This window comes from Macaca mulatta, chromosome 7, assembly GCF_049350105.2.
Source record: "Macaca mulatta isolate MMU2019108-1 chromosome 7, T2T-MMU8v2.0, whole genome shotgun sequence".
NCBI classification, from domain to species: Eukaryota; Metazoa; Chordata; class Mammalia; order Primates; family Cercopithecidae; genus Macaca; species Macaca mulatta.
This window is the reverse complement of record NC_133412.1, coordinates 108,112,287-108,124,439: the sequence shown is the minus strand read 5'-3', so window position 1 is coordinate 108,124,439 and position 12,153 is coordinate 108,112,287. Positions and strand designations below refer to the sequence as shown.

At 39.0% G+C, this 12,153-nt stretch overlaps 1 protein-coding gene across 5 annotated transcripts in view; it reads right to left on the bottom strand.

Annotated features, from left to right (window-relative positions):
- The window catches only part of SRP54 (signal recognition particle 54), a 46,828-nt gene that overhangs the window by 27,039 nt on the left and 7,636 nt on the right, over window positions 1-12,153 (bottom strand). For 3 of the 5 annotated variants that reach the window (XM_015143531.3, XM_077937690.1, NM_001260852.2), the window contains exons 2-4: window positions 7,239-7,349; window positions 4,415-4,506; window positions 3,054-3,138 (exon numbers count right to left, since the gene is read on the bottom strand). In XM_015143531.3, the coding sequence (XP_014999017.1) occupies window positions 3,054-3,138; window positions 4,415-4,506; window positions 7,239-7,316 (255 nt within the window). In that variant the 5' untranslated portion in view covers window positions 7,317-7,349. Of the gene's footprint in view, window positions 1-3,053; window positions 3,139-4,414; window positions 4,507-7,238; window positions 7,350-10,556; window positions 10,749-12,153 lie in introns of those variants that run through there. The other 2 variants (XM_015143530.3, XM_077937688.1) reach the window with 2 other exon arrangements.

Sequence of the window (12,153 nt, the reverse complement as noted above, 5' to 3'; positions counted from 1 at the left end):
TTAATAAAGCACCTGATGCTCCAGAATTGCCTATGGTTATGAGCCCCTAACAATAAAAATTTCCAGCCAGGCACAGTGGCTGACACCTGCAATCCTAACACTTTGGGAAGACAAGGCAGGTGGATCACTTGAGTTCAGAAGATCAAGACCAGCTAGGGCAACATGGCAAAACCTTGTCTCTACAAAAAAATGCAAAAACTAGCTGGGCATGGTGGCATGTTTCTGTAGTCCAGCTACTTGGGGGGCGCTGAGGCAGGAGGATTGTTTGAGCCCAAGAGGTTGAGGCTACAGTGAGCCATGATTGCACCACTGCACTCCAGCCTGGGTAACAGAGTCAGACTATCTCTTTAAAAAAAAAAAAAAGGCCAGGTACGGTGGCTTATGCTTGTAATCCCAGCACTTTGGGAGGACAAGGTGGGTGGATCACTAGGTCAGGAGATCGAGACCATCCTGGCCAAAATGGTGAAACCCCGTCTCTACTAAAAATACAAAAAAAAAAAAATTAGCTGGGCAAGGTGGCGCACGACTGTAATCCCAGCTACTTGGGAGACTGAGGCAGGAGAATTGCTTGAACCCAGGAGGCAGAGGTTGCAGTGAGCCAAGATCGTGCCACTGCACTTCAGCCTGGCAACAGAGCAAGACTCCATCTCAACAAAAAGAAAAAGAAAAAGAAAAAATTCCACTCACACTGTGCTGACCTCAGACACTAAGTGAAAAGCAATCAGGAAATGAAGAGTCTTACACAAGGAGTTTGGAGATCATACCTGGGTCTGCCACTAACTAGCTCAGTTTTCTCAACTGCAAACTGGTAAGTATGAACAGGATAAATTCTGACCTCTTTTAGGTCTGAATTTCTTTTTTTTCTTTTTTTAATTAATTAAGTCTAGTGGAGTAAATGAAAATTACATACTTGTCTGAGATACACAACTTTTTCAAAATCCTATCAGTGCGGTTGGTACCAAAACAGTAAATATATTCAGGCCGGGCATGGTGGCTCACGCCTGTAATCCCAGCACTTTGGGAGGCTGAGGCAGGTGGATCACTTGAGGTCAGATGTTCGAGGGCAGACTGGCCAAGATGTGAAAACTTGTTTGTACTAAAAATACAAAAATTAGTTGGGTGTGGTGGTATGCACCTATATAGTCCCAGCTACTCGGGAGGCTGAGACAGGAGAACTGCTTGAACCCAGCAGGCAGAGGTTGAAGTGAGCAGAGATCATGCCATTGCACTTCAGCCTCAGTGACAGAGGGAGACTCAAAAAAAAAAAGAAAGAAAATATTCATACAATGTGGGGGGAAAAATGATTGTAGAACTAGTAGCCATCTATTGCTCTAAAAAAATTTTTTTTGTTTTTTTTTTAAGACAGGGTCTCACCCTCTCCCCAAGTCTGGAGTGCAGTGGCACAATCATGGCTCACTGCACCCCTGAACTCTGGGGCTCAACCAATCCTCCTGTCTCAGCCTCCTCAGTAGCTGGGACTACAGATGTGCACCACCATGCCCAGCTAATTTTTGTATTTTTAGTAGAGATGGGATTGCACCATGTTGGTCAGGCTGGTCTCGAACTCCTGACCTTGGGTGATTCACTCACCTCAGCCTCCCAAAGTGCTGGGATTACAGATGTGAGCCACTGCACCCAGCCTGCACCAGTTATTTTTACCAATTTTTTTTTTTTTTTTTTTTTTGTAGAGACTGGTTCTCACTGCATTGCCCAGGTTGGTCTCAAACTCCTGGTCTCAAGGAATCCTCCCACCTCCGCCTCTCAAAGCACTGTGATTACAGGCATGAGCCACTGTGCCTGGACTAAAATAATTTTTTTAACAGCTCCTTTCTTTTTTTCTTCCACAACTGAGCCAATATATATATATTTTAAGCTCTAAGATTTTCACCATAATTTGCATGATCAGCAATAAGATGAGGCAGGGGCAACCAGCTATATTTACTACTTGAAAATAAAACTTTCACTAATTTAAAATTGCTCATAATCTAGGCAAGAATTGGGATACTTGGTCTTTGCAAAGGGAATTCCTTACAAAATGAACAGTGTAGAAAAGAATATTTGCTATGTGTGACTTTGCCATATAAAAGCAGGACCATCACTAAGCAAATCACGATAGTGAAAGAAGAAAAACTTAGGCCTTTTTTTTTTTTTTTTTTTTTTTTTTTTGAGACGGAGTCTCGCTCTGTCACCCAGGCTGGAGTGCAGTGGCCGGATCTCAGCTCACTGCAAGCTCCGCCTCCCGGGTTCACGCCATTCTCCTGCCTCAGCCTCCCGAGTAGCTGGGACTACAGGCGCCTGCCACCTCGCCCGGCTAAGTTTTTATATTGTTAGTAGAGACGGGGTTTCACTGTGTTAGCCAGGATGGTCTCGATCTCCTGACCTCGTGATCCGCCCGTCTCGGCCTCCCAAAGTGCTGGGATTACAGGCTTGAGCCACCTCGCCCGGCCAAACTTAGGCCCTTTCATCAACCAATCTGTAGTGAAATTTCACTCATCGCATCTTGGTTTTGGCATTTTTTGCAGGAATAGTACTAGCCATCATATCTGCACTCGGAATTATGTATATTCAGTAAAGTCTACAATAAAAATAGGTCCTGACCAGGTGCAGTGGCTTATACCTGTAATCCCAGTACTCTGGGAGGCCAAGGCGAGCAGATCACCTGAGGTCGGGAGTTCAACACCAGGCTGACCAACATAGAGAAACCCTGTCTCTACCAAAAATACAAAATTAGCCAGGTGTGGTGGTGCATGCCTGTAATCCCAGCTACTCGGGAGGCTGAGGCAGGAGAATCACTTGAACTCGGGAGGCGGAGGTTGCAGTGAACCAAGATCACGTCACTGCACTCCAGCCTGGGCAACGAGAGTGAAACTCCTTCTCAAAGGAAAAAAAAAAAAAAAAAGTTCCTCAGAAAACTTAATAATCCTTTCATTAATATGTTAATACAGATGAATATTCCATAAAGACATGTTAAAAATATTCTGAAATATGTGTAGTGCTAATGTATTTTTATCCACCGAGTATAGAATCACAGCACAATCTTCATATACTTTTACCTTCACAAGTTCTTTAAATACAGCATGCTGAATCATTTTTCTTTTGTTAAGACCAGATGCCATCTCTTCAAGATCAATAGCAGACCTTTATGATGGTGGTTGGTGATTGGGATGGGGAGGAGAAAATCAGTTAAGAAACTCTAAGAAACAAAAGCTTCTGCTCCAAAGAATGTACGACTATTCATTCATTCATATTAATAGTCTTCCAATTAACATGCATGTAATTACTACAGATTCGTAAGTCTATATCATAAAGAGTTTTAGCCATGAAGTATTAGACACAAGACTTTGGTTTTCAAGGATTACACCTGAAAGTATAAATTTGTCCTAATATCACCACAAAGAACTAGTTTTATTTACTTTGCTTGCAGCTTATATATTTTACATATCTTTACAACAGAAATCAGGACTACTTTCTCTATTTCTTCTTTTTTTTTTTTTTTTTTTTTTTTTGAGACAGAGTCTCGCTCTGTCGGCCAGGCCGGAGTGCAGTGGCATGATCTTGGCTCACTGCAACCTGTCTCCCAAGCTCAAGCAATTTTCCTGCCTCAGCCTCCTGAGTAGCTGGGTTTACAGGCGTATGCCACCATGCCCGGCTAATTTTTTGTATTTTTAGTAGAGACGGGGTTTCACCATGTTGGCCAGGCTGGTCTCCATCTCCTGACCTCATGTTCCTCCCGCCTCAGCCTCCCAAAGTGCTGGGATTACAGGCATGAGCCACCACACCCGGCTACTTTCTCTATTTCTAAATGCTTAAATGCTGGTAGTCCCACAACTAATCTCAGTCTAACAATACAAGAAGAAATATCTAAAGCATGATAAGGGATAAGATTCAAGCAGTTAACTCAGCTACCTGTATTGTTCTGTGTGTCTTGCCAACTCAGTGCCTCTCCCAATGAAAATGACAACTGAGACCACATACATTAATTTCTCATTCAAATATGAAACAGAGAAACCAAAAGGAGAACGAAAGAGAATACAGCTCTCCAATAACGGTTAATATCATCTTAAGCCTAAAAAGAATAAAATGGCAGTACTTTTCTATGAAGAACCTGAATTGTTAAAAGGCTTTATATATTAAAATACTACACAGTATTTAATTAAATCCATCCAAATAAAAGACTAGTAAAATAGAAAAAAAAATGTAATTAAATGAAAACCACATGTAGTTTATTCTTTGAACTATCATTATGGAAACATATTACACATGCTCTCGCTGAACATATGAGCTCTCACACAGCACTTTTCCAGTGCTGCAGAGCAGAAATGATTCCTGATATAGCAAACACTTCTAGTTAGCACTTCTTTCCTGTAAACTAAACTTAACTGTGCCTGTTTTTTACCTGATTTATTTAACTTACTTAACATTTTCTCTCAGTTGCTTCACTAGTTTAATATTAACATCTGCTTCCAACAAAGCGGTACAGACTTCTTTTAGCATAGCATTCAATACCTGAAAATAAAGAAATAAATGAAATTTAAAGTACCCAATGTATTAAGTTCCATAAAAACAATGGTTGATCAATTATATAACCATAGCTTAATAAAATAATACCACAATACTGGGTTTTTCAGTTAGTTCTGAAGAGAAAACTTTATTAAATGTAAGTCATTTTGTCAAAATAAGAAACCCCATTTAGTTTTACACACCCAAGTATTAATTACCACAATTTTATTCCTATGTAAAAGTAAGTATAGGCCGGGCATGGTGGCTCACGCCTGTAATCCCAACACTTTGGGAGGCCGAGGTGGGCAGATCACTTGAGGTCAGGAGTTCAAGACCAGCCTGGCCAACATGGCGAAACTCCATCTCTACTAAAAATACAAAAATTAGCTGGGCATGGTGGCATGTGTCTGTAATCCCAGTTACTCAGGAGGCTGAGGCTGCAGTGAACCAAGATAGTGTCACTGCACTCCAGCCTGGGCGACAGAGTAAGACTTTGTCTCAAAACAAAAAACAAACAAAAACAAAAACAAACAAAAAAACAAAAAAAACCACACATACAAAGTAATAATAATAAAGACAATATTCAAGCCAAAAAAAGTTTCTACAAATAGATGTTGCCTTTGATGTTTTCTAAGTTACTGAAGAGCTCCTGTTGTTATTACGTAGTGGTATATAGTCACAATATTTGCTTTTCTTTTTTTCTTTTTTTTTGAAACGGAGTTTCGCTATTGTTGCACAGGCTGGAGTGCAATGGCATGATCTCGGCTCACTGCAACCTCCACCTCCCGGATTCAAGCGAATCTCCTGCCTCAGCCTCCCTAGTAGCTGGGATTACAGGCACCTGCCATCACACCCAGCTAATTTTTTATACTTTTAGTAGAGACAGAGTTTCACTATGTCGGCCAGGTTGGTCTCAAACTCCTGACCTCAGGTGATCCACCCACTTCAGCCTCCCAGAGTGCTAGGATTACAGGTGTGAGCCACCATGCCCGGCTTAATATTTGCTTTTCTTAAAAACTGGACAACTGTGGAAGTAAATGTGACAGAAGAAAGTTAGCCAGTCTTGTCACTTTTACTTAGAGCAGCAGAATACAGCTGGAAAGGAGGCTAGCCTCTATTAATAACTTATTATCATCATATGTTTGTTGAATTGCAAGGCACTGTAGTTAAAAGGTCATAAAATTAAAAGTCTTAAGAAAAGATGAGGCTTTAGCCACTCATGTATATAAAGTGCTCACACACTAGAATGTAAGCTCTATGAAGGTAGGAATTTTAGTCTATTTTGTTCACCACTGTATCTCTTGTGCCAGCAAAAATGTCTGCAAAAACATAGGCCCTCAATTATTTGTTGAATGAACTCTCTCCTTCACCTCACTTTGTATGCCCTACAAGGAGAGGCTTATCAGTTTTCTCTATCCCTCATTAAAGGAGTCTGATAAAACTGGAACTGATCTTTCACTAGAGGGCTTTCTCCTTGTTAATTAGCTAGCAGCACAGTATCAAGAATAGAGAAGCTGCCAATTTAAGCAACAGCTGTTACTCTACTTCCCACCAAGAACTCCTCCCCCGGTTTCCTTTCCTTTCTACTATAAACACAAAGAACATAAGGGCTACCCAACAGGGAAAACTGTTTGGAAAGTTGTTTTATTTATTCTGAAATACAAGACCAAAAATGATTTAAGTTATGATTCATTATTTAATAAGAAGTATTAGAAAAAGCCCTGTATGAGGAATTAGGAAAAAAAAGGTTCTAATCCTGGTTCTTCCAAATAAATAATCACATGAAACTGACTTTCTGTTTCTGTTAAATAAGAGGCTGAACTAAATGATCTCTAAGATGGTCTCAAAATTATTTAATTCCATTAGCTTAGTGTTGAGATCAAATTCTACGTAAGAATTAGTTTTCTAACCTCCAAGTTAGAAAGTTCATTTGATACTTAAAACTATTTTCTATGGTAAATGCTATTTTCCTATTTTACACACTAAGGGATCTGAAGTTGAGTTGCCCAAATTTACATCGTGCAGCTACTAAATAGCTACAGTGGGACTCTAAACAATGCCTTCTAACACCAAATTCAGTACTTGCCCATTGTTAATACAAAATATAAAGTATACTTGTGAACCATAGTCATCTTTTTCAATTAGTAAACCATTAAGATACAATCTGTGGGAGACAAATGGAACAAAGAAATATCTTAAAACAATATAGCCAGGAAGAAAAGTATTTTAATATGATCTAAGGAGTGGCTTACAAAAATCTCCAAAAAACTGAAGATTTCAAAGAAAGTGAATCAAAACAGACAAGATGGAAATGCTAGCCTTTTACAAAACTGCTAAATAAAAGTCACAAAGAAAAGGACAGATAAACACAAGCCTAGCCAAGAAGAAAGAAGCAGGGTAATGAAATTTTAGGTCTTTATCAACAGAGAAAACAAAAGTACAGTTCCAGATTTAAGACACTTTCAAACGATAAAATATGTCATTTTTACATGTAAGCTAAGGTCAGTTTTGTTTTGGATTTTTTTTGGAAAATTCTTTATAGAAAGTTGAAGTAAATTTGAAGTTGTAGTTAATTTCTCAATAAAACACTACTTACTGAATCCACTTCTAGGTTTCTGTCTACAAGTATTAAGTCTACATCAAAATACATATAAATACAGAGATTATTAATAAGCCATCTTCCCAATGCTAGTGATAATATACAATCATATGTATTTTTCATACAATATTTTACATACCTCTTCATTGATAATGGTGGCATTACTCAACGAGCGTAATGCTGATGTTATTTTTCTTCCAAGGTCTGCTAGAACCATCTTGACAGCTTTAAGATGTACTTACGAAGAACTCTGGAGAGGAAAAAAAATTAAATGAAAATAATCAATTTCATTTTCCATGACTGAAGAGTTCTAAAGAGTATTTCAGTTCAAATCACTCTAGTGTTTAGATACTGTAATTTCACCTTCCATAGCCTCAACCTGTGCTTAAATACAGTCATGTCATAAAGATAAAACTGCCACTTGGTTATGATGCCTTATATTCAAATACTTAATTGGAATCTTGCATATGAATCAGCAAATTTAACATGTCAAATAATATACTTTGAGGAAATAATGACAAACTCACATTAAATGTGTTCTTTTTTTTTTGGCACAATACTTATACTGAATTATGTATCATACACATTTTTAAATTAAAAGAGAAAAATAAGGTGAAATCTTCAGGAATATTGCCTAATTTCCTACATTAAAGGACTCTGCAAACTATTTTGATTCTTGCTCCCAAGCAAAAAAAAAAAAAAAAGAAAGAAAAAAGTTTTAATAACTTTTCTAGTACAAAAAAGCAACTGTTGAGCTATTAGCTATATTAAAGCACTGTACTAAGTGATTCCACATACATTATTTCATTTTATTCTTCTAACCACAAAGGAAAGAGGTATATTATTTTACTCTTTTTTTTTTTTTTTTGAGACATGGTCTTACTCACTGTCACCCAAGTTGGAGTGCAGTGGTGTGATCGCAGCTGACTGCAGCCTCAACTTCCTGGGAGCAGGCAATCCTCCTGCCTTAGCCTCCCAAGTAGCTGGGACCACAGATGCCTGCCACCATGCCCAGCTAATTTTTATTATTTGTAGAGACGCGGTCTCACTATACTGCCAAGGCTGGTTCTCTTCCTATTTTAAACCTGTTTCTGATTCCAGGAAAACTCTAACATAAGATAACAATTTAAGTTATCATTTATTATTAATAAGAATTACTAGAAAAAACCCTGGATGAGGAATTGAAAATAAAATTCTAATCCTGGTTTTTCCAAAAAATAGTCACATGCAACAGACTTTCTGTTTCAGTTAAATAAGAGTCAAAAACCCTTTCCAGCTCTAAAATCTTACTATTTTATAAAGTATTATATATTAGATGTACTTACTACTTGTAAGGATGCAAGGGCTTATGGGTGATAAACAAGCAAATATGGTTTGTAGTCCCTGCCCTCAAGACGCTTATTTACTAGCTGGTAAGACAAGGCACATAAATGAACACTAAAATAAACACTAAGAGAGAATTCCTCCTGTTTGACTGCTTACTATCAGGGACATCAGCTTTTCTTGCCTTCAAACTGAAACAATGGTTCTTTGTGGGTCTCAAGCATTTGGATTAAAAGAACATCAATGGCTCTCTGAGTTCTCAGGCCTTCAGATTCAGACTGGATCTACACCATGGGCTCTCCTGGGTCTCCAGCTTGCCAACTCATCCTACAGATCTTGAGATTTAAGTCTCCATAACGGCCTGAGCCAATTCCTTATAACAAATATCTATCTTTATATCCATCTCTCTACATATATATTTATACACACACACACACATTCACATACTTTATTGATTCTGCTTCTCTGGAACAAGAAAAAAAAAAAAAAGAAATAGGAAGAAAAAGGCCAGGTACAGTGGCTCAAGCCTGTAATCCCAGCAGTTTGGGAGGCCAAGGAAGTAGGATCACTTGGGCTCAGGAGTTGGAAACTAGCCTGGGCAACATAGCAGGACCTCATCTCTTGAAAAAAAAAAAAAAAAAAAGTAGCCAGGCATGGCGGCATGTGCCTGTAGTTCCAGCTACTAGGGAGGCTGATGGGAGGATTGCTTGAGCTAAGGAGGTCATGATCACACTACTGCACTCCAACCTGGGTGACAGAGTGCAACTCTGTCTCCAAAAAAAAAAGAAAAAAGAAAAGGAAGAATTTTAGACTAAGGCAGAGGGTACAGGCTTTATTGGAAAGACTGAGTATGAATTTGGTCCTGAAATAATAGTAGAATTTTAGTAAGTGGAGAAGACAAAAAGGAATTTGAGGAAGATGAAATAGCATAGTCAGAAATGGAGAGAGAGACAAGTCTGGGACACACTTATGCCTTATATATGCACTGTACTTATGGATCACTGAGCATTATTTAGGGGACAGGAAACAAAACATTCAGGTCAGGACAGAGGGGTATACAGTTAGAAGGAAACAGAGATTTCAAAGGGCTCTAAAAACAAGGTCTGGGGAATATCAATTTTCCAATATGAACAATATTAGCAGAAAAGGTAACTCTTCAAAACAACTGTTTTGGTAACCCTTCTGAGCTAATGTAGTCTAATTTAGTCAACCAAGATTATCCAGACTAGATCCCCTCTACAAAATACACAGGGGATTAAAAACAAGAGAAACAGGGCCGGGCGTGGTGGCTAACGCCTGTAATCCCAGCACTTTGGGAGGCCGAGGTGGGTGGATCATCTGAGGTCAGGAGTTCGAGACCAGCCTGGCCAACATGGCAAAACCCCGTCTCTACCAAAAATACAAAAAAAAAAAAAAAAAAAATTAGCTGGGCATGGTGGCAGGCACCTGTAATTCCAGCTACTCGGGAGGCTGAGGCAGGAGAAACACTTGAAGATGGGAGGCAGAGGTTATAGTGAACTGAGATCGCACCATTACACTCCAGCCTGGGCAACAAGGGTTGATACATCCGTATTAAAAAAAATAAATTTGGGGCTGGGTGCAGTGGCTCACGCTTGTAATCCCAGCACTTTGGGAGGCCGAGGCGGGCGGATCACCTGAGGTTGGGAGTTTGAGACCACCCTGACCAAAATGGAGAAACCCCGTCTCCATTAAAAATACAAAATTAGCCGGGTATGGTGGCACATGCCTGTAATGCCAGCTACTTGGGAGGCTGAGACAGATGAATCGCTTGAACCTGGGAAGTGGAGATTGCGGTAAGCCAGAGATCGCGCCATTGCACTCCAGCCTGGGCAACAAGAGCGAAATTCCGTCTCAATAAATAAATTAATTAATTTTAAGACAAACAGGAAAATTAAATAGCTGACTCATTCACCATAGAGAAAGCAAAGAGGTGAGAGGAATCAAAAAAAGGCAGGAAGGGAAAATGCATTCGAGGACCTATCACTGGCAAACATATATCCCAGGCTGAGCTATAAATTAAACACTACACTTTTACTCAAGTACAATTTGGTAATTTAGAACTTTAAAAAAACTTACTACCAATACTTGATGAAATTGAAAAAAAATTGCTTACCATAAGATTTTTTTACAATTACATTGTTACTTAACCTGAGAGCCAACTACTTCATGGAAAAGATCCAGGACTTATTTCTTATGCCATACCCATTATACAAAATAATTATTGATCCTTAATTAATATTCTTCATTTAAGAAATAAGATTCAGATGTTTCAGTTCATATCCTTTACCGTGGTACTGGGAGTGATATAATCCTATTCATGACACCACAATTAACTTTTTTAGAGGTCATGTCATAAACAGATCATCCTTCATTTTAAAAAGCTGTACTAGGACAAGCATGGTGGCTTAGGCCTGTAAGCCCAGCCCTCTGGGAGGCCGAGGTGGGCAGACTGCTTGAGGTTGGGAGTTCAAGACCAGTCTAGTTGACATGGTGAAATCCCATCTCTACAAAATATACAAAACTTGGTCGGGTATGGTGGTGCACTCCAGTAGTTCCAACTACTCAGGAGGCTGTGGCAGGAGAATCACTTAAACCCGGGAAGTGGAGGTTGCAGTGAGCCGAGATCACATCATTGTATTCCAGCCTGGGAGACAGAGTGAGACTCCATCTCTAAATAAATAAATAAATAGATAAGCTATACTAGTTAACTTTTTTGGGGGCAAACTCTAGGAAGTGTCTTTAACTTTTTTAATTAATTTATTTTAGATTCAGAGGGTACATGTGTATATTTGTTACATCAGTATACTGTGTAATGCTGGGGACTGGGCTTATACACGTATGACCCAAATATTGAAACTTGAACCCAAGACATACTTTTTCAATCTTCAGTCTCCTCCCAAACTCCCCCATTTTGGAATGCTCTGTGTCTACCATTTTCATCTTTATGTCCATGTGTATCTATGTTTAGCTCCCACTTATAAGTGAGAAGATGAGATATTTGATTTTCTGTTTCTGAATTAGCTCTCTTAGGATAATGGCCTCCAGCTCCATCCATGTTGCTGCAAAGGACATGATTTCATTCTTTTTATGGCTGCCTAGTTAATTCTTAAATATAAATCTAACTTTCCATGTTAACTGGTTGTTTTAAATTAAAAAATTTAAAAAACTTCTGTGAGGTTTTCCAATATACTTTTCCTTCTGTAAGTAGTTACTGGCAGTATATTTTAAAACATTTTTGCCTTAAATTAAAAAATATATATACTTTATTATATAATACATGAATACATATAGTTTTAATACATAAAATAATAAAATCTCTCTGGGCCCAGTGGCTCATGCCTGTAATCCCAGCACTTTGGGAGGCCAAGGCGGGTGGATCACCTGAAGTCAGGAGTTCAAGACCAGCCTGGCCAACATGGCAAAACCCCATCTCTACTAAAAACACAAAAATTAGCCGTGGTTGGTGGCACATGCCCAGAATCCCAGCTACTCGGGAGACTGAGGCAGGAGAATCGCTTGAACCAGGAGGTGGAAGTTGCAGTAAGCCGATATGGCGCCACTGCACTCCAGCCTGGGTGACAAGAGCGAAACTCCGTCTCAAAAAAACAAAACACAAAAACAATAAAATAAAATCTTGCATTTCAGTAGAGAAATAAGAACATCTAATAATACTTTTCATTTACAGTGTTTCCTCTACAGTGTCTAAGGAT